At 28.8% G+C, this 24,080-nt stretch overlaps 1 protein-coding gene and 1 pseudogene across 1 annotated transcript in view; both read right to left on the bottom strand.

Moving 5' to 3' along the window:
• LOC136083862 (TNF receptor-associated factor 3-like) overlaps positions 1 to 11,093 on the bottom strand; it is a 139,533-nt gene extending 128,440 nt beyond the window's left edge. The window contains exons 1-3 of the mRNA XM_065803771.1: positions 10,870 to 11,093; positions 10,518 to 10,572; positions 10,302 to 10,406 (exon numbers count right to left, since the gene is read on the bottom strand). Of these exons, the coding sequence (XP_065659843.1) occupies positions 10,302 to 10,406; positions 10,518 to 10,572; positions 10,870 to 11,033 (324 nt within the window). The 5' untranslated portion in view covers positions 11,034 to 11,093. The remainder of the gene's footprint in view (positions 1 to 10,301; positions 10,407 to 10,517; positions 10,573 to 10,869) is intronic.
• Positions 11,094 to 20,209: 9,116 nt separating this feature from the next.
• On the bottom strand, positions 20,210 to 20,432 carry LOC136084444 (U2 spliceosomal RNA; annotated as a pseudogene).
• Between the last annotated feature and the right edge of the window lie 3,648 nt (positions 20,433 to 24,080).

Here is a 24,080-nt window from a genome sequence, read left to right as displayed (position 1 = left end):
AAACACAAAAAATATTCTAAAAAGACTATGCTGTCAAAATATATTTGGGATTTAAAAGAAAAAAATAAAAGTTTTAATTTACAATGGTCTATTCTAAAATCAGCCCCCTGCCTATAATAACATTTCCAAAAAATGTATGCTATGTTTGCAAGAAAATTTGGAAATAATTACTCATTTAAATCAAGAAAATTTATTAAATAAAAATTCTGAATTAATTTCTAAATGTAGGCACGAAAATAAATACCTCTTAAAAAATTATAAAAACAAATGACCAAATTAAACTATCCGCATTCCAAAGAAGATTATTTAATAATTACTTTCTGTAACTTCCCGTTAACACAAAAATATAGTAATTAAAAATTATTTTATAATAATTTATAACTTCCTGTAAAATATTTTTTTCTATAAGTTGAATTTTTTTTGAGATTTAGTAACTCTTCCTGATGATCCAGCAATGGTGAAACTTTAAGTAGAAGATCAAAGTTAGATAAGTGATTTTTACTAATTTATTATTGCTCTGTTCTTTAAGAACATTGAGCACTCTATTTGTAAAATACACTAACATAATTTACTTATATATATATATATATATATATATATATATATATATATATATATATATATATATATATATATATATATATATATATATATATATATATATATATATATATATATATATATTATATATATAAGTTAAAATCCACACCTTAAAATGTTGCATAATATTGGTAGGAACAAAACATTAAAACCTAAAGATGTAAAATATTATGTTGTTGTTTCTGAAATTAAACTAAACACTAAAAAATTTCTAACAAAGAAATTGATCAAAAAATTACAGCTCTGTAGGATTTTGCTGTAATCAAATTTTGAGTCATTAATGTGATGTAGAACTTAATAGAATAACAATTCGTAGAGAAATTTTTTTTAATCGTAAAATAATATACTATTTATATTTTTAAACTGACATTATTAGCACTGAAGCTACTTGGCGTAGTTAAGGCAATTTAGAAATTATTTGAATACTTTTATTTGGAATTAGCATGATTCTTTTCAGCGTTTTATGTCCAAACAAGAGCTGTAGATGCTATAATTTTTTTTTGCGTCAGGTTTTTTTAATATTTAAAAAACTTTTTTTTTTTAATATAATTTTCAAAACATTTTTACTACCCTTAATATTGCATTTAAAAAACTCCTTTTTGGAGTCTTTGGATAACTTTCGCTCATCGGCGTTAACATGAACTTAGTTAAAATATTTTGAAAAAGTGCCTTAACCGATAATGTAAAAAAGTTTATACTATATATTCTTAAAATCTTATGTAAAATTTACCACAAATTGTTTGCCATTTATTTATATGTAAGAGTGTGCATTCACCTTTTAATTTTTTCTTTTTTTTTAATCTATATTTAATTTTTTTTTTTTTTTTGTGTAATAATTAATTTTTTTTTTCTAAAATTATTTTCAATCTAACGAAAAAATTTTTTTTTAAAAATAAAGAAAAAGGAGGATAAAATATATAAAATAAATTTTTTATCTTTTTTTAATTTTTTAATTTATTTTTTTCTTTCTTTATTTATCTAAATTATAACTTTTAAGAAAATTTAATCAATGTTTAAAAGATTTTGTATTATCTTAGACGATTTTTAAAAGCTATGCTATGTATGGTATATATTATGGGGGTTAGTGATAAGACAACTATAGTCTTTTTTTTGCTCCTGTCATGCAATTTTTTATTTATTTAATTAGTTATTGCAATTATTGACAAACGGCGAAATATATATATATATATATATATATATATATATATATATATATATATATATATATATATATATATATATATATATATATATATATATATATATATATATATATATATATATATATATATATATATATATATATATATATATATATATATATATATATATATATATATATATAATATCCAATAAAATATTTTTGCCTTATAGCAACTGTACAACAGAAGTTTAAAAATTATGCAGATATAGAAATCAGAGATTGGATGTGCTGTTTTCTTGCTGAAGCTGCAGACAGGAAATGGAGGTCAAAAAAATTTCAAAGGTGCCAACGATTGATTCAGAAAGACTATGTATTGACAATAAAAATATTGACACTGATTATAATAAATGATTCTTTTTTTGTCTAATAAATCATATATATTTAAAAGATTGTTTTTCTCGCTTGTCAGTAATAAGAAGAACATTGTGAAGTAAAAATAATAAAAAACGATGTTAACGTAATAGTGCACTGATTGATGCATTATTGATCAAGAATACTTTCGCGAATGTTTCTACTTACTACTCGAATGTTAACAGCAACATATGTTGCCAATAGTAGTAAAAGTATGGGGCTAATATTTTTCTCTAATTTAGGAACTAAATATGGGACTATTATTAGACTTACTTTAAGACCAGTATTGGCGCATGTTTGAGAAATTCTAGATAAGAACAATAATAAATTGAGCTAATCAGGCGAAAATGTACCATTATTTAGCCGATATTGGTACAATATAAAAAAAATCAATATTGGCGCAATATCGCCCAATTCAGCCCATTTCATTATTGTGCCAGTATTGTTTTCAAAAATGCGCCAATATTAATGCCGATATTGAGCAAATATAGCGCCAATATTGCTTGCTACTAGGGTAGTATGCTTAGTAAAATACAATTCAATCACATTTGAAAAAAAAAGTTTTTTTTTTTGTAAATTTTTTTTTTAATTTAGTTTTTGTTAAAACAAGTAATTTATAATAAAAACTTTTGACAACAGGTAAAAAAAATGATGACAAAGAACAGGAAACAAGTCATTCGGAATCTAAATTAGATTGACATCAAAATAACCATGTTTAAGAAATTGCAATTTAAAAACCTAGATGATGATTTTTTAAAACTTATATTATGTAATAATAAAGGCCTGAGAAATATTAGTTAAATTGAATAAGGCAAGTAAAAATAATTTACAAATAAAAAAAACAAAACAACCTATAAACCTATAAATCAAGCTCCTTTTAGGTTCTAGTCCTCAGAAAAATTAATCTAACAATGAGTGAGATTTAAATAAACAATTCTACTTCAATAACCAACAAGCGGTCTAATATTGTACCATATATCACCTGTCTTTACTTAATTGTGTTTTAAAAGCTGGCGGTGTGAATCTTCAAAATGGTCCTATGTAACAATTCTTGGACAATTAAAAAGATTAATCTGCATTAAACAAAAAGATGACTTTAAGAGGAATGAGTTGTCCTAAGCAAAACCTTCTCATTATTTATTTTGAAAGGAAACTTGTAGATAAAATGATCATAATTAAGAGTTACATTTTTATCTAAATCTTTAAAAGAATCGCCATTAGTGTATCACTAGATTATAAAACAAAGAATGACCACTTATTAGGCGTAGTTCAAAGCCTAACTTTAAAGTTGATTAGGCCAAACATGTTTACGCCCTATTGAAATTTAATTGGTTATAAGATTAGGTAATAAACATTTGTATTGATATCAAAATTATTAAAATTGACAAAGACACTGGTGCTGTACACAGTACACAGTTTGTAAGATATTTTAAACTGCATCGTACAAATTATGATTGTATATTAATTATTAATCATAGCAACATGTATGAAAAACATATTTATCGCAATATAGTTACACTAACAGGCGCGAAAACCTGCGGGCCAAAAAGCCAGATCTGTGTCAAGTTGAAGAAACAATGGCCTTGCATCTGTGAGAATAATATATGAAAAAAACTTTGTAATTTTTTTTAAGTTCTTTTACTTTTGTCTCTGTGTATACTAAAGATTTAAAAGTACAGAATGTGGGTGTTTGTCGGGGGAAATAGGGTCCCGTACATAACGAATTCGGAGGGGTAAATAAAATAATAACCAATATGGTCATGAATAACCGAAATGGAGTATATAATTTGAGCTCCGCTTCACTTAATATACTTAAAAATATATAAATACTAATATACTTAAAAATTAAAATATAAGTCAAAAATCAAAGTTTAGTCAACCACTTCTTATCATCTCAGAAACCTAAAAGTAATATTTTTCAAGTATTGGCGCTACAGAATGGAATTAGCTTCTCTGACCTGATTTTTTTTTAAAGCAGTTTAAATAAAAAACTTTTTTTTTGAACTGCTAGATAATTGAATGTCTTTTATTAAAAACTTTGTCTGCTTATTGTGAACCGTGAGCACACCTAGGCCAACGAGTTAGACTTTGTCTAACTCATTGGCCTAGGTGTGCTCACGGTTCACGAATTTTTGTCAACTCTGTCTTTAAACACGTTTTAGAAACTCCTCATATTGTTCTTGTTATAGGGAACAACGTCTCATGTTCTTATCACAATAGTGACAGTAAAGTATTGTCTTCGATTTTCCAAAAAACAATTTACTTGCCTTAATACTTTTTTTTTAACAAAACCAAAAAAATTCTATTGACTCATTACAATTCAGTTTTGAAAGTCTTCTTTAGCTCTCTTTAACTAAAATTCCAAAAATATAGCCGAGTCATACCTGTCAATCTTTAGTTTACTAAACTATTAAATTTAAATTTAGAAGTTTATCTACCGGTTTCCAGTAGAAAAAAGATGCTATATTTAGCAAAAGTTTTTGCAATTTTTCATTTTCTACTTTTAGTCTTTACATTTAGTTACAGAATTTAACAAATGCGTAATTATTGTTATTGTTATGCAGCATTGATATTGTCGCAATAAATATGTCGCAATATGTTGTATATATTGCAATATATATGTCGCAATATATATGTCGTATATATGTCGCAATATTATAATTGAACAGTGGTTCAGATAAAAAGAAAAAAGTTGTAAAAGGAGAATTGTGGTTAAGTTTATTTGTAGCAAGCAACACTAATGCGTTATTAGTACAATATTTATCCCAATATTATAAAAATATTGTTAACATTTAACCACCAATATAAAATATTTAAAGTTTTATATAAGCCAAATTTGGTTTACAATATTGTGTATTTATAAATTGCAATATAATACCAACATTTCTTAAATTATAATCAATGAAAAAATATTAAAACAGGCTCCAGAGGAGAAACAGATTTCGCAACTCCATTAGCTGCGCCACAAAGTTAGAAGCTTATGACATCCACAGGACTCTATTAAATTGATAAGACAAAAAGATTAAAAACTTTTTTTAATGTACAAATAAGGTCATTTTTATGGAATCATTATTCGTTCCGAGCGTACAAATAATGTGAGCGACACTGTATGGTGAAAATAAATTGTATAAGTGTAAAAATAATGACCGTCTTATAACAAAAAATCTCCCTACACTATCACCTGTACCTCAAAAGAAGAGTGTTATTACATACACAGCACTACGCAAGAATATTGATGACCTAACAAAAAAAAAAATTAAAGCTTAATGGAAAGTTTCGGTAAAGTGAAAAAAAGATTATTAAAATTTAGATACGTTTATTGCACCGAAAGTAATTGTTTAGATATGTTAATTATTTAATTATATTTTCTTCAATTTATTTAAAAAACACTGTAATGCAAAAGCAGATCAATATAGGGTAGGATTACCTCTTTTACAGCATGTAAAAAAACAATTTTGTTTGAAGACTTTTTTGTGAGAGTAAAAGGGTTTTTTGGTGAATCAATTTGAAAAAAACCAGTTACTAATTTAAAACTCCCTAACCTTTTAATAATAAACAAGTTAAAGTTGTTAAAATACGGTTAAGTAGAGTTTTTTACCCTAAATATATTGGTAATACTTTTTTTATTATGTTTTAAAACAAGGAAGTTATTTGTTAAAGTTTAAAAAAGGTGATACTCAACTTATGTCGATCTTTAGGAATTAAACAATTATCGATTATTCGAGTCAAGAAGTAACCAATGAGCGTTTATTTCTTTAATTATTTCTGTCAGTAATAATTAAAATAATGATTTACAATACTACTTCCTTTTTATATTCGAACTGCAAACTGATATGAAAAATAAAAAAACCACCACTATCAACAAAATGTTTAACAAGTTTAATGTACCAAAATTGACATTGATTGACAGAAATAAAAATAAAAACATCAAAGTCAAAACATAGTTAGAAGGTCACTAGCTTTTTCCGTTAAAATTGAAAAGTTACTAATTCAATTAATTGAGTGTTTGAAAGAATAAGGTTATGGGTTGACACTAGCCAACATAATGTCTTTTGTTCAATAGTATTTGCAAAAAACAAAAAAAGAGATTTTATTCAAAAAAGGTAAACAATAGTTACAGTGGTAGTATAATTTCAAAGAGAGATGGAAGCATGATGTAGTGTTATGCAGAGCAAATAACATTGCATTGTCTTATAACAGAGACTCATCTTGAACTTCCAAAATAATTAAAAATATTTTAAAAGTTACAAGAAACAATACGATAAGGCTAATAATTGATAACTTAAAAGCTTCACATATATGGAACCGTAATGATTGTGGTTTCAGTGGTGATCTGGAAAAAATTTCAATAATATGCCGAAAAAGTATAAAGCGCACTCTTAAACTTTTTTAGAGCGCGCTTTTTACATTTTTCTTTGTTTATGATTACATCATAAACAAATGCATTAGTGCATTAGGCTTTTACTTACCTCATTTCATCGTTTATATCAATCATAATTGAAAACGATCTGACAGACACAAAATCAGTTAAAGGATGGATGGAGAAATTGCAATTTATTGAGTGGCTGGAACGGCTGTTCTTACCGGCAGTTAAAGGGATTGGCGAATAAAACATTCTTGTATTGCATTCACAGCACTCATGTGTCAAAAAAAGTTAATAAAATTTTTTAAAAAAACAACGTCTGAGTGGCCTGTCTACCTGTCATTTTATCTCATATTTTACAGCCACTGGACATTGGATTATATTATGACGTTATTCGTACTTGTAAAACCGTATTAAAAATGTATTACGAATCATCAAACGCAAACATGTTAACTTTCCTAATTTTAAAACAAGCTAATTTTCCAAGTTTAATTAAAGATTTATATAAAACGGGAAAGTGCTTTACTTGAAGAAAATAACCCTATTCTTTTGGGTTCAAAAATCAAGGTTATGTCCTTTTAATAAATCTAATATCAACATATCAGATTTTAAAATGACAAAGACATTTTAAGATCTACCACTACAGCAAAACTGCACAGCCGTCATCAATTTCTTTGACATCAATGTCAAATTTTTTTAGTTAAATATTATTACAAAACACGCATTCCAATAATAATTGAGTTAGAATCTTTAATGAAAATATTTCTGCAACAAATTAATGCCAAATTAATGGTCAACATATAAACGAACCTATTAAGAAATTATATATAAGAAATAAAGGAGATATTTTAACTGAAGCCAAAACAACGTAGAAAGTGTGAGCGTTTAATGAAAAATAAAATAATTAAAGGCTACAAACGTATCAGAGACTAGGCAGATGGTAGAAGTAAACTAAGTAACGGCAAAACGTACTTTAATATATAAATTGCAAAATACAACTCCTTGATTTAATGGTTTATTATGGAAATATATCATATCGATCAACAAGGCACTAAGTTTTTCTGCATTAGTGTAAACTTGGTTCCAATATCGATTAAAAGAGATATACTTTTTTCTTTTTATTAGTTTTTATAAACAAATTGGTTTCTCCTCTTATTTTATTGTTTTCTCATTGGTTTATAATTTTATTTTTAACGCTATTATTTAATAAGTTTATAAATCTTTAAATAACAAACTTCTCAAAAAGTTATCTAGAGTCTAACAACATACTTTGTGATAACCTATAAAAGTTTTGATCCTCTCGTTTTACAACTAACTTGTTAACCATTATACAGTTAAATTGATTACAGAAAGCTTGCGTTGCGCATTAGATAAAATCTAACTAATTTTAATCGTTTTTCTTATAACAGATTGTGTTCTCGACATTCAGATATATCTAAGTTATCTTTGTATATAATAATGTTGCCACATTTGACCATTATTTTGTTTATTTATGTTGTGTATCTGATAGCCATAGTCTAAAGACGCATTATAAATATTGTTGAACCTGCTCAAAACTGCTAAAATCTGCTCAAACTGCTAAACATGAGCCTCTGATTAATTGTTGAAAAACTAGATCTCTTTCTTTTCTTTTTTTACAAACAGTACTATGTTTGCTAATCTTGCAAGCTATTATTACTTGTTCAATCAATCAAAACGCAATCTTGCGTAACTTGTCATTTAAATATATTAGACTCATTTACTATAATTGTTCCTTTATGGTTATAAAACCTCTATTCATTTAGTTTATTTTTTTGAACATCCATCCTTTAAAAATATATTTCATCTTCATCATTGCTTTATATCTTCCAGTTTTTATTTCTTCTGTCAATCACTTTCTTGCTATTTATCTGTCTCTTTTATTATCTGTTAACGAACCAACATAATTAGTGGTTGCTTGCAACCTTGTTGGATTTGAACTGTCTTTTTTGAATTAAAATATTTTTAAGAAGAAAAATAAATATTTACAATCTTGTATTCGACATATTGCTTTGCAAATAACTGCATAGCATATATAATAAAGTATTAATAGCCCTTCGGGCATTTGTTTTTAAAAGTTACGTTCTAAATGTCTTTTAAACGTTTTTTAAACGTCTTTTAAACTTTCTTAATGGAAGTATGTTTAGAAAACGTTTAAAAGACATTAAAAATGTATTTAGAACGTAACTTTTAAAAACAAATGCCCGCTGGAGGGGAAAGTACTGCTCAGGATGACGGGTAACTCCGGACACTTAATGTACAGGTTTAAATAAATAAGCTATGTGATTTTAAATATTATAAAAATATTATTTCGGTGGTGCTTCCCACCACCAAAAGAGCATCGTATCATCATATTTGATTCACATATTAATAAATCTTTTATGTAAACTTATAACATTTTATTGATTAAATATAAATTTTTATTTACATTTTTTATTTTAAAAAATTTGTTAAATTCTTCAATTCACAAGTTTTAAAACTAGCATTTGTTAATGAGGTATGACTGGGTTGTATCGGACACATGTTTGGAGGGTCGTCAACTTAACCCATTTAAATACTTAATATGAGCAACTTTTTTACATTGATAATAGTATATTTAATATAATACACAAACCCATAACAGTAATTCATTTATTTCTAATAAAAAGACTCTGTTTAAAAAATGATTTTCAAGTGTTTATTTTTATTAGTTAAAAGCTAATGTTTAGATTTCTAAATGATGACATTTTTATATCTGTTCCTTATATATCAAAAACGATTTTTAAAGGGAATAATTTTTAAAGCGTTGAGAACATTTCAATGCTAACTAATTATATATTATTTTTGTGTTACAAGGGTAATAAAGAGATAAAATCATGATTAAACTATGTGTCCGGGGCTACCCTCCAATTTTAAAGCATGATTTTTTTAATCATTTTTTCTTTTATGTTATGTATATTATTAAGGTACAGAAAAACTACTTCTAGTTCAATAGATTAATGTTTATATTTTGAAAAAACCTTTCGATACATTGTTTTCTGTAAGTAAATGTGTACAATCTATTTTTCCTTTATGTATCCGGGGCTACCTTACTTTCCCCTACTATTTCCATGTTAAACAGGTGTGACGTTATAGAGAATTAGACTAGTTGGAAGGTAACACTAGAATTTTTACCCAAAACTCCTCGCTTTCTTTAATATTACGTAGCTTTAATTTAAAAAATATAAAAGTCGAGATTGTTATTTTTGTAACAATTTTTAGTATACTTTTGTAAGTTATTATTTTAAAGTACAAAGTTCTTATATATAATTTGAAAATATATAGGTAATTTGCGTTAATCAAATCAACGCCATTTAGGTTTTTTAGGCCTGACTTTTTCAAGCTCGATATTGAAATTTTCAAGTTTAGTTTAAGCAATTGCTCAAGCTTTCTTTTAAATTTACCTGACAAAATAGACTTCAAAGTATTGTCATACTTCATTCAAGTTTGCTTCTTGCATTACACCCCTAGCCCTTTAAATTTATTATATTGCATCAATGTACTTTTCTTAGTGACTCAAATAGCTAAAAATACCTTGTTAAATCAGAAAATAAGGGTCTTCGATAGTTTATAATTAAACTATTAATTTACGTTTTATAACTTAATTTCAAAAATAATAAAGTAATAATAAATAATAAAAAATAATAAGTGAAAAATTATGAAAAATTTTGCTGAAAAGTTTATATGTTTTAAATAACCTAGGGTTAGGTATTAAATATATTTTACAACAAAATTCTAAAAACATACATTAATTGTTTTTAGTTCTCCGGTCCATTGACAACTTTTTAAAAAGTTATCGCATTTAACTTTCAGTTGCAGAATAGATCTTTCAGTAAATTTATCAGGAAATACCTATAGAAAAAATTTTTTTTATCAACTTTTCTTAAAAAGCATTCTTAAGAAAATAATATACAACTCTTATTTAAAAAGACTAAATTGTTTTAATTTGAAAAATAAAGTCACCTTCTCAGAATTCAAAATAGTTTTGTCTAATGGGCAAATCAAGACTCCATTGTTTCTAAAAAAGAAAAAGTTTTGTATTTTATAATTACTTTGATAACTCGGTATCAAGAATTACGTCAACAAAGTAAAAGGTGTGTTAAATGCATAGTAGCAAATTGCCTTTCTCTCACTCTCTCTCTCTTTCTTTTTCTCTCTCTCTTCCTCTCTCTTTTATATATATATATATATATATATATATATATATATATATATATATATATATATATATATATATATATATATATATATTTTTTTTTTTTTTTTTTTTTTTATATGCATATTACATTAAGTAACTTTAAACTCATTTCAGTACCTTTTTTTCATTTCTTCTGAGCATGAAAAACAAAGTCGATGACCACACAGTGTTATAACAGGTTCACGAAGAGCCATTATACACACAGGGCATTCATATTCGTCTAAAAGTTCATGTAAAAAATGTGCATTGTATCCACCACACTTTTCTAGATCCATTTCCATTTAAACTTTCTTTGCTTTTAAAAAATATAAAAATGTTGTTTGTTAGAGTAATTTTATTTTCAGTTTATATTTTATGATTTTTTTTTTAAATAAAAATATTTTTTTTCTTAAACCTTATTTTTATGAAAGTAAATTTAAAACTATTTTAAAAAGATAAAAATTTAAGTTTGACATTAGTTCTGACACTTTATTGAAAGTTTTCATAAAGTGTCAAAAAAGTTGTTTCATTATTTGTCATGGCGTACTGCGAATTTAAAGAAAAAGCAAATAAAAAACAGTATGTTATTAAATAAGCAATGATAAGTTTTTAAACTCCAAATTTATGAAAAGCCATAAAAAATAACAATTTTTTTGTTAACCAACAGTTGTTATTGTTATTTTATTCAAAATAATTACTATAAATGATAATTTACAATAAATATTTATAATAATAATTTACAATAAATACTTTAAACATGCAACAATAAATAATTAAATAATTTACAATAAATACTTTAAACATGCAACAATAAGATGGTTCACAATTTTAAATTAGTCAAAATAAATAAGACTATAAGACCGCAATTTTTTCGATAAAGAAGTTTTGATGTTATATAACTTAATATGGTTTTAGTTAAATACGTAGTTTTATAATAAATTATACTAATAAAAAACTCTCCTGAATTGCATCAACGATTGCTTTTATGATCTTCGCACTTTCTTAATCTAAGCAAAACACGCTTCTCGGATTTCGGATAACTAAAAAAATTTCGGAAAACTTTATTTAAAAATGGAGTAAAAAAACTTATATCTGTCACCGTTTTAAGATTAGGTTCTTTCCTAACTCCAAATCTCAAGGTGTTCTTTTTTTTACTAACTACCATTTTTATGACGGTGGTACACGGCCTTAATTTATGGCCAAAAATCTCCATAGGCAAACTTTTAGCGTGACTATTAAACCGAACTAACGTTTAGACTATAATATTTTCACATTTGGTTTAGTCTACGCTATAGTTTACAGTTAAAAACAGATAAAGAAGTGAGAGTTTTAAAGTGTTGATGTTTTAAAAATTAGTTACATTTTTTGTTTATGGAAGAATATATGTGTCTTTAAACATTCTTCGTAATTTTCAAATCATGATAAATAAGTATACAAACTGATAATCAATAAACCAATATGGTACTTCATTTATATAATTAGTTTTACATTTGAAATTTACACGTGCATTATTATATATTTCTTTTTAGCCTGAGAATTTTGTAAGTTAATGTAAATATATCTTGAAATATTTTTGATTTTCAACCTAAAATTATTGTAAAAAGTAAAAAGTTAAAACGTTAAAATCTGAAATTAAAATTTTGAATTACGAATTAAAAAACTTAAAAAGCAGTGAAATTAGTCTTTCAATTTTAAAAGATGAAAATTTATTTCTAAAAGATCGGAGTTCAGGAAAATTATTGCCGTTTTAATCGATAAGCTAGAAGTCAAATCAACCGTGACTGATTTAAAATCAACTCAAAACTTAAACTTTTTAAACGATTTTGATTTTAATAGCCCATTAAACCAAAACTCAATTAATTCACCAAAAGCTGAAACCATTAATGCCTTCCGGCAACAAGAATGTAGTATTAAAATTATTGATAGTAAAAGTAAAGTAATTAAAGACCGTTTAAATAATGACTTAGCAGATGTTCGCCGTCAATTAAACATTAAATATTTAAATTTAAAAAAATATAATATTCCTGAACTAGCTGTATCCTCAAACTCAAACAATAGTAAAACAATGCGTAATTCAATAAATAATTTTGAAAATGTAACAAATCAACTCGTCTCAGTCAGAAAAAATTATCATTCAGACTTTTTGAAGTATAAAAATCTTTCATCAAATGGTGTCGTTTCGACTTCAAGTTCCCTCAGTACAAAAGCGGTTGGAAATGTAAAAAATACAAAAAATCAAATAAAAAAAGTAAACAATGACACTAAAATAATCAATCCTCGTAATAACCAAACAGATGAATATAAATGGCCAGTAGGAACGACGCTAATATGTGGAGACTCTATTTTGATGGGGATTAACGAAAAAAAAATGCATAAGCTTGGAAAAGTAAAAGTAAGAGTATTTAGTGGTGCTACCATTGAAGATATGCATTATAACCTAGTTCCACTTTTGAAAAAAGAACCTTCAAATATTATCCTGCATGTTGGAACAAATAATTGTACAAATGATTCGTCTGAATCTGCTTTGGCAAAATTAAAAGATCTTGTTTCCTTCATTTCAAAATCTAACCCTTCATGTTCAATAATTTTATCTACACCAATTCGTCGTTTCGATAATGCTAAAGCTCAATTAACGTCGCTACACTTAGCCGAAAAATTAAAACTAACTAAATTTAATATTATTGATAACTCTAATTTGTCTAATGAACACCTTGGGCTACGTGGTCTTCACCTAAACACATGAGGATCAGGTAGATTTCCCATGAACTTTATTGCATATCTAAAGTCTATTTATAGACATTCCCCTATAGATCCTTATCACCAATCTACCTTACCAAGTACTATTGAGGAAATTAGTCTAAATTCTGATTTGGATAATCTAAGGGCCAAATATCCCAAAAATATCAGTTTAGCATTTTTAAATATTAGTTCAATTCGTAATAAATTTTCAGATATTGTTACCTATATAAATAAAACTGTTGATATACTTATATTAGGTGAAACCAAGTTAGATGACTCCTTTCCAATAAATCAATTTTTGTATCCAGGTTATAAAACGCCTTATCGGCTTGATATCTCTCAACATAGTGGAGGTCTTCTTGTATACATAAATGAAGATATCATTTCTAATAGATTAGCTAAAAAAGATTTCCCCAGAGACATTCAAATGATCACTTTTGAAATTAAATTAAGAATGCGGAAATGGCTCATAATAGCCACTTATAAACCCCCAAATCAGAATTGTGACTATTTCCTCAATCACCTTAAAGGAGTGCTTGACTTTTATTTGCAATCATATCTTGATTTTATTCTAATAGGAGACTTTAATATACAACTTTCAGAAAAAAAAATGAAGGAGTTCCTTCAACTTTATCAATGTAGTAATTTAATTAAACAATCGACTTGTTTTAAATCGGTCAATAACCCTTCCTGTATAGACCTTATCCTTACTAACAGAAAGCTGAGCTTCCAATATTCAAATACCTTTGGTACGGGTGTGAGTGATCATCACCATTTAATATACACCATGCTAAGATCCACTTTTTGTAAGTTACCACCTAAAAAACTTAAATATAGATCGTTCGAAAATTTCTCAAGTGAGATTTTTGCAAAAATACTCCGTTTCAACTTAAAATCTTGTTATGATATTAGTACTTTTAATGAGGTATTAAGCAATTTGCCTAATATTCATGCCCCTCTTAAATCAAAAATCCTAAGAGGTAACAATAAACCCTTTATAACTAAAGACTTACGAAAAGCAATTATGCTCCGCTCTTCATTATATAAAAATTTTTTAGTTGATAAATCAGATTTTTCAGATCTAATGTACAAAAAACAAAGGAATTCGGTGGTTAAGCTTAACCGAAAAAATAAGAAGAAGTACTTTGAGCAAATCAATACACTTTCGACTTTAAATACATCTCTCTGGAAGCTAACTAAGCATTTCTTTTCGGACAAATCTACAGATTCTAACGAGCGTATAACTTTGACTGAAAATGGCAACATTATTTCAGACAGTTCTTTGTTGACTAATATTTTTAATAAATATTTCATAAATGTTGCATTGCCATCAAGTGTGGCCGACCATATTAATTGGTCTTTTTCAACTTGTACTTCAGACCCAGTTGAGTCAGCTATAAAAAAGTATGTTGACCATCCTAGTATAAGAAACATTAAAAATAAATTCAAAATGAATACACATAATTTCAAGTTTCATTGTATTACTCCTGATGATATTACAAAAATTATAGGGTCTATGAATGAGAAAAAAAAAACAAGTGGTGAAATACCAACTTTTATGTTAAAATCTTACTTAATATACTTTAGGGATAGTCTTACAGATTGTATCAATAATAGCATCTTAGATGGAACATTCCCGTCATTTCTAAAAATGGCGGATGTTTTACCGTGTCTTAAAAAAAATGACCCAACAGATAAGGCTAACTATCGCCCTATAAGTATCCTACCCGCTTTCTCCAAAGTTTTTGAAATGATCATTTATGAACAGATTTTGTTATTTATGGAGCCAAAATTTGACAAACTTTTGTGTGGTTTTCGTAGAGGTTATAGTACTCAGCATACACTTATTTGTTTACTTAATAAGTGGCATGAATGCATTAACAATGGAGTTATTGTTGGAACATTATTAATGGATCTATCTAAAGCGTATGATTTCATTCCGCATGACCTACTTTTTGCTAAATTAGAGGCATATGGTTTCTCTAAAGAAAGTCTTAAATTTCTTATATCGTATATTAGTGGTCGTAAACAAAGGGTAAGGATAGGACCTTCTGTTTCTAATTGGGTTGATATTTTGTCGGGAGTGCCTCAAGGTTCCATTCTTGGCCCCATCCTCTTTAATATTTTTATAAATGATATATTCTTCTTTATTAAAGATACTGAATTGTGCAACTTTGCAGATGATAATACGCTGTATACCTGTGATTACAGCTTAGAAAAGGTTATTTTTCGATTGCAAAAAGAAGCAATTAATACCATTGCCTGGTTTAAGTTTAACTCGATGGTTGCCAACCCTGATAAATTCCAATTACTTTTAGTTGGTTTAAAAAACACAAAAAATCAATACCTAAAAATAGGTAATATAACTGTTTTTGCCTCTGATAGGGTGAAACTACTTGGTGTTACAATTGATAAGAATCTAAATTTTGGAGAACACATTAAATACTTATGCAGTAAAGCTAATGGTAAATGTTTTGCTCTTTCACGCATAAGAAGTTTTTATCCCGTAATAAAGCTACATTGTTGTTTAACGCCTTCATAATGTCAAATTTTTCTTATTGTCCCCTAATATGGATGTTTTGTTCTAAATACTATGACAACCTTATAAATAAAATTCATAAAAAAGCTCTTTGTATTGTCCATAAAAGGTTTGACTTATCTCTTGATGAATTGTTAAGTTTTGATAATAGTCCGAGGATCCACTTAAGAAATTTGCGCTTTTTTATGATAGAAGTTTTTAAATCAATTAATTGTCTAAATCCACAATTTATGAAGGATTTATTCAATACAAAAAACCTACCTTTTAAACTTCGTTGTAGTAAAAAAATGATTCTACCTTCAAATGGCTCCAAATATAAGGATACATGTTGTACTATATTTAGAGCCATCTCGTTATGGAACACTCTAGATAACAAGACCATGTCCTCTAAAAGTTCTGAGGTGTTCAAAAAACATATTAAAAATTGGTATGCAAAAAATTGTTATTGTAAAATCTGTCGTTTTTAATTACTATTTTTATTTGTCCTGACATTATAATACAATATTTACTCATTTTTCTGTAATGAAACGGTTGTAATTTGAATTTAAATATTTTTAATGTTATTTGTAACTTATATTATACTTTTGTAAATTGTAGTTTGTTTTTTTTTTTTTTTTTTTTTTTTTTTGATTTATTTATTATTTATTGTTTTTAACGATTCATGTGAGTGTGTATTGTCTATAATTGTTAAATGTGTTGATTTTAATTAGTTTATTCTTGTTAAAACTATTGTAACCATCAACAAAAAATAAAGTTTTTAAATTAAATTAAATTAAAAAATCAGCCCTTACAAAAAGTTTGCCCACCATTTTAAAATTGACTTGTGGGACCGTTTTTTTGTTTACCAATCTTGAATTAAGAGTTCAATTTTTTGCCTATGCACCTCAATTTCCAAAAGAGAACAATTTAATTTCCAGTAACCTGGTCCTCTCCTAAATTTACTAAAATTGACAATTCTTGATACGAACTCGTGGTCGGAAAAAGGGTTGGTGAGAATTTTGGTGTGTGTTGTTTTTTTGGCGACTTTATCAGGGCAGTAGATTCTGTCGAGTTTACATTTAGGCGTCTGATTGTGCCATGTAAATTCTCTTTTGTTGGGAAATTTATAACGAAAAACATCTACTAGGTTTTACTTACCTCGGAAGACCCCGAGTTCAGCAATGCCGTAGGTGTGATATTTAGCATTGTTTGTGCCCTCTGTGTCAAGAGGCAGGCTTTCGACCACGTTGAAGTCCCGGCCATCAGGACGGGTAGTTCTGTGTCCTGCGAGAATTCTCCAAGGTCGCCAAAAAATGGCGCCTTTCTCTTGGCTCATTAGGTGCGTAAATATTCAGCACCTGCATATCGTGTTCGTCAATTTTTATCATGGCGTTTAATATTCTAACGTTAGCGTCCTTTTTTAGTTCAGTTAACGTAATGTTGGATATAGAGAGAATTGCCACCCCGCAACAACTACGACTCGGACCAGACGTCCAAATAGACTCGCCAGTCCATTCGTCACCCCACTGCTTACCAGTGGACGGTCCAGAATTTGTTTCCTGAAGGAGGATGAGATCAAACCAAAAACCAAAAAAATTGTCGCGTTTAATTTGGCCGTTTAGACCGTTTATGTTGCATGTTAAAATGTTAATAGCCATGATGGAGAGAAACAGCTTTCTTAATTTGAAAACTCGTGTAGCTTAAACATACATTTAATAAATTTACAACCTGATGAAAATAAAACAAACAAGTTAGTCTTAATCTTAATGCACGAGTTTTCAATTTAACTGATGTGGTACCATTAGATAGACGCACTGGACCATACAATTTACCCAAAAGCGCGAACTACAACAATACAAACATACACAGCTTAAGCGCTCGTTAAGAAACGTGTCATGCATAACTAATGCGAAATTAAATAAAGAACAGAAAAAATTGGAAAAAAAAATTTTTTTGCAGAAAAAAAAAAAATTAAGGTTTAGAGCGAAAAAGTTCGAAATAAAAGTCTGATTCGAAAACAAAGCTAAAAGAAGAGAATTGAAACGAAAAAAATAAGAAAAAAAGATCTTACGATTTCTTTTCCGCACATAGTTGGCTTTCATAATCTTCATTGATTATTAGAGAATCCGTTTTGTCTTCAAAACACGTCTCATCTTTTTCTTTCGAAAACAAAACTTCTTCCAAATACACGGTTTCTTTTATCTCTATTTGTTAATTTTTTAATTCTTTTATCTCTGTTTGTTAATTTTTTTGTGGTTTCACATTCCAATTTGCCCAGGCGTTTTCTTGTCGGCTGGGTGGATTTTCGTTTTTGCGTTTTTGAAAACTGTTCATTCTCACTTTTCTTTATCAGTATCCATGTAGACACTGAAGTCAACACTGCCACTGTTAATATCAATATCTACACTGGTGCATTCGATCTGTGATATAGTTGGTTGGGTTGAAGCTGAGGGTGAAATGGTTTCCTTTGATGATTATGGAGTAATGGGTTTGGGCTGGCCTTGATGTTTGTACCTTAGAGTGAGTCCATCAACGTTTTGATATTGAGGTAGAGGGTTTTGGGTAGAGTTCTTCCAGTTCCTTATAATGATAATAACATTTCCAGCAAAGATATCCTCACTATGTGCCTTACATTTCTACAAATAGAAGGAGTTAAACTCCCCTCTTCCTACAGCTAGGTGCTTGCCAAGCAGGACGATGGCGCTTTGACAGCCATTCCTAAGCGGGCCAATCGGAATATTCTGTACCAAAACGTGGACCTTTCGAATGAATTTCTGTTGAAAGGTTAAAACACAACCTTTGACTTCAATGTCAGTTTCAAGAAAGGATGACAACGAGGAAATGTTAACGACTGCAAATTCAAAGAGCATGTTTGAGTAGTGCCTTGTCACACCCCAAATATTTCCGAGCAACTTTTTACATGCTAAGGCAGATAGAAAATTGTTGACACTGCAATTTAAATCACCGTAACGGCACACTAAGACATTAGACTTATCAATTTCAGCTTTAGCGCCAAATATTCCAAGGTTGCTTTTTGTTAAGACAGATGCAGTGCCAGAAGACAGAGAGCCAGCATAACTTTTTGCCATATTAAAAATCGTGTAAATTATTCGGTAACTCGTATGAAATTAACAGACTTTTATGAAGCATACCTTATTAACACAAATAGTACTCTTATTTTTTTTTGTTTTTTCCCGTAGCACATAGCACATTTTTTCCCGTAACATGTAGCACATATACTTTACTTGTAACATTAGCATAAGACATATTTAAAAGTACCAACAAAGTACAGAGCCAAACACAAATAAAACTATTATTTTTTTATTTTTTTTTTCCGTCCCAGAAACTGGTTTTGTGGTTTATCCTCCTCCGGCTAATTGCCATATAGAGGCCACATTACCAAGGACCGCAAAGACAAGTTTGGCTCCAAAAGGAGCGTCATAACCCGCTCTACGGACCAAGAGTAAAGTGATTTAAGGAAGAACGAAGATATGTTAGAGTGAAAGATAGAAGTAGTCGATTTAGAAAGATAGCATAAAGACAGCGGACAGGATTGCACGCGGTGTTAAGACGGTGCAATTAATATTTGTTCGCGAATTAATTTTGAATTAATACGGAACAGTCGATTAAATAAATTCGAGAACTAATTTTTACTTACTACGTTACAATGATTGTAACAAAAACTTACCGTCCCAGAAACTTAAGCTATTTTTTTACTCTGTTAAAAGATACTTGCCAGTTAAAATAGCTAATTTTAACCAGTCTGATTTTCGCTTATTGTTTTAGATATTATAAAATAAGTATAACATAAGTTTTTTTATTTTTTTAAGTTATTTTTTTTTACTTACCATTTAGAGACACCTGCAGCTGAAACCAGGGCCCTACACTTGGCCCTAGAAGGCGGTATTATTTTGGGAGCCGAGAGTTTGGCCTACTTAAAGGTTTAGTCTTGCCACTTAGCCAAAATCAAGCGGCATGGTTAATCTCCATTTAATGTCCGGAGTGGACGGAACGCTTTGAGATTTCCGGACGTAAAAGGATTCTATTGGTTTCGATCTTTTGCTGTTTCTAACAACACCGTGATCAATTGAAAGAGATGGTCCGGAGCTGAAATAAAAATGTATTGTGGTTTATCCTCCTCCAGCTAGTTGCCTTGCGGAGGTATTATCAAGGCTCGCCAAGACAAGTCATTGCTTTACGGACCAAGAGTAATGTGAGTTTGGGAAGTACGAAAGAATGCTAGAGTGAAAGATAGAATTAGTCGCGTTAGCATAGAGCGGACAGGAATTGCACACAATGTTAGAAGGTACAAAACATACAGTTAATTAGGTCACCCAGTTGATGACTGACAAATCACTTCATGTGAATTCTTCATCAAGTAACTTTGTTGTCGAAATAAGAACTGATACTACACTTGATCATAACCATTAGGCCAAGAAGCGATTTTAGCCATTAGGCCCAGAGCGAGTTTTTTTTTATTTTTATATTTAACAACATTTATACATTTATCTTATAAAAAGAATTTACATGTTGGGTAGTTTACAAAGACAGGGTGGTTCTCTGCAATATTTTTCAAGTTGCGGTATATGCGGTAGTGGTGTAGTGGTAAAGCGCTCGCTTCATAAGCGAGAGGATCCGAGTTCGACCCCTACCACATCCCTAGTAGTACCGCGCTCAACTTGTTTCTCCGTGCAGCGGCTTTGTTCGTCAAGGTACGTGTTTCGGAGTTAAAGAGTTGAGAGAGGGTTATAACCACTATTAAGTAACCTCCTCATCTTTACTCGGCCTTCAGGAAGTGAATAACAAAAAAAAAAAATAATAAAAAAAAAAAAAAATTTGTCTTTAAGAAATACCGTATATAATAAATGGATACTTTACGGGTTCCACAAATTGAGGGGTTTTATAAAGAAATCTACAATATGGGTACTTTACATATATGAGGTGGGTTATATAAAACGTTATATAGATTGTTCAAGGCTCAAAATAAAAAAATAATTTGGGAGAGTTTACATTCAAGGGTCACTAATGGTATAATATTGGTGACCCTTTTTTATACAACAAGAAATTTTAAAGTTGTATTGACAAAAGTTAATTTTTTAGTTACTTATTAAAATTATTATATAAAATAAAAAAACAACTGGCAAACTGGTTTGGTATCAAACTCAAACTTTGAATGAAAAAGTTTTAAAATATATAAAACTTTAGTTTCAAAAGGAGTTAATAGCAGTTGCTTAAATTAGCTGCTCGTTTAAAATATAACTTAATGTTGAGCGCATGCGTTCTATATAATAAAAAAAATTAATCTATAATAAAAACTAAAGCGTGTTTATAAAATATTGTGATGGCTATTAAACTTTGCATTTAAAAAAAAAAGCGTGTTCGTCGTACGCTAGCGACACACGCGTGGTTGTGCTTAAAATATATACATCGTGGCGATTAATCCTTAAAATGTTTTCACACAACCTTCGCTGTCACTGGACGGCTAGGGTCATGCTCGTTCTCGTACCCAACTAAGGTAAAAGGTCCGTTTAATGTTTCTTATGATTGTGTTTGTAATTCATTTCACTATATTTATATAGCTAATGTTAAATCTTGATTGTTGCAGTTGCTTATTGCACTGTTTATTCGGAAAATTTTCAAATTTTTCTATATCATTTTCTCTAGAGTATTTATTATACAGGAGTTTCCAGGCGGATTTAATTTCTTTTAGTATATTTTTAGCAGGAATATTATGATTTTCTTATTTTTTGGCAGGAATATTATGATTTTCTTTAAGTTTGGAGTTTCTACATCTCCATAACTCATTAGTGGTAATGTGTGTTTTAGTGGTAATTTGTACTTTTGATTATTCATTGAGCATAAGAGTCAAAGTTCCTTTCCCAAATCTGTTTTTATCGGATTGATTTTTTGAATTTTGCCTCCCATTTGAGTTGAATTAGTTTAATGTTCATGTTATCTTTTTGTTGAGAGATATGGGTGTAATAATTTTTTGTTTTTATTTTGGGTAATGTTAAAGATTACCTTTTTCAATTAGATCTTTATAATAAAACTGGAGTTGATTTATGGATTTTGTATTACTTTTTCAACTATGTAACAGTCATTGAGGATATTTAGTTTTAGCTTAGAGTGTATGCTAGAAAGTATTTTTGCAAGAAAAATCCTTGGTTGCACATATTTATTAACCCTTTTTATCGGGTAATTTCAGAATGTCTCTTTAATGGGTTCATGCTCTTCCAAAGGTAGGTTGAGATTGTTTTATCTATTTTATGAGGTCTTGTTTTGAGATACGTTTGCCACATGCCACACCATGACAGAGCATGGGTGTTGACAAAGATTCGTTTGCATTTCAAGGAAAGGCAGTTTTGGATATTTTTTTGGAACTTTTCTGTGGAAGTGTGCCCGTTTATTCTGCCTGTATAGGCAAAATCTGTGTAGAATGTAATTCCGAGTATTTTTAAACCTGCCTAGTTTGACAAGTATTTTTAAACCTGTCTAGATTTTGAAACTTTTTTAATTGAGTGTTTTTATTTTATTCTCGTATCCTAGGTAGTTAAACCTAAGCTTTTGTTTTGTTTTTGTTGATGTTTGATCCCGCTCAAAGTCCTCAAGAAGATTAAAAATTTCTTTAATTGACTTTTCCCTTTGTAAAAATAGTGTTGTGTTGTCTGCGTACGGTATTACTTTAATGCTTGTTTTAGTTACTGGCAGCGGGATGCCGTCTATAAACCTATTAGACTGAAATTCGCGAGTAAGCGTTTCCACTGCCAGGCAGTAGAGCATCAGGGATATTGGGTCTCCTTGACGGACACCTCTCTCAATTTTAAAGGGTTCGCCTTTCATAAACCTTGTTGTTTCTGATAATGGATTGAGTGTTATTCATAAATTGTTTAATTGCGTATATAAAATTTTAACCAAACTAAGTTTTTCGAGGATTTTAATGAGAAAGTTTCGATCAATTTTGTCAAATGCTTTTTCCTGATCGATAGTGATCAGGCAGCTTCCAATATATTTGTGTAATGAATAACATCTCTGGCAAGAATTATATTTAGAAGATTTTTCTTTCGGGTACTAAGAACGTTTGTGTTGATCCGAGTAAAACGTTCAGGAGTTTTGAAAGTCTCAGTGCTGGCGGTTTTGCGATTCATTTTTAGTCTGCGCATGGCTGAAAGATTGGTCTTCAGTTTTGTATTAGTGTTCTGTTCCCATCTTTGGGTAATTGGGAGATGAGGGCCGTATTTTGTGTTTAAGATAACTCGTTATTTAAGTTAAACATGTTTTTGTCAAAAAGGTTAGTCAGCTCCTCACCGCATATGTCCCAGTATTCTTGGTAACGCACAATTAGGATGTCTTCAATGCGTAGTTTGTTTTCTCTGCCTAAGGATATTGCGGCATTGTGGAATTCCTGCTTAATTGAATGTTTAAAATGGCGTTTCGGTCATCGTTTAGAATATTTTTAATTTTATCGATAAAATGTTTTTTTTTACGTTTAAATTTTTTTTTTTGTATAAATGTTTTAAAAATATTCTTATTATTTTTGGAATGTTTTTCGTGTCTTTTGATTATCTCTTTCCATTTAAAAAAAAGATTTTGTTGGTTGCCTTCTTCATATTTAATTTGTTTTGTTCTCATAAATATTTCTGTCAATGCCGAGGATTTTTTTTTCCTCTTAGAGTTGCTTAACCTTTTCATTATCGAAGCTAGTTTTACTTAAGTTTTACTTCTTTAAAATTCTATTCGTTTTTCTAACAACGCCCCCTGTTATTTTCTTTGTGTTTTTTCATGGAGAAGCAAGCCTTTCAGTTTTTTTTGGGTTTTTTACTTAACTAAATCAAAAAGTACATAAAAATTAACTAAATTATAAAAGTATATATATATATATTACTTGTGGGCTCAATTTAAAACGTAACGTCGGGTAAATTTTCTATCGACGTTAATCGTGAATATCCATTAAGTCGCTCTGACGTCAAACAAAAACCATCGCATTGGAAGTCATCTTAAATGAGGTGATATCATTGCGAAAAATAAGAGAAAATCCTTAAAGAACTTTTAATAATTAAGAATATTATAAGAAAATCATTATGAAGACGTGCCA

The sequence above is a fragment of the Hydra vulgaris genome, chromosome 08, assembly GCF_038396675.1.
Source record: "Hydra vulgaris chromosome 08, alternate assembly HydraT2T_AEP".
Lineage (NCBI taxonomy): Eukaryota > Metazoa > Cnidaria > Hydrozoa > Anthoathecata > Hydridae > Hydra > Hydra vulgaris.
This window is presented reverse-complemented; position numbering and strand designations above follow the sequence as displayed.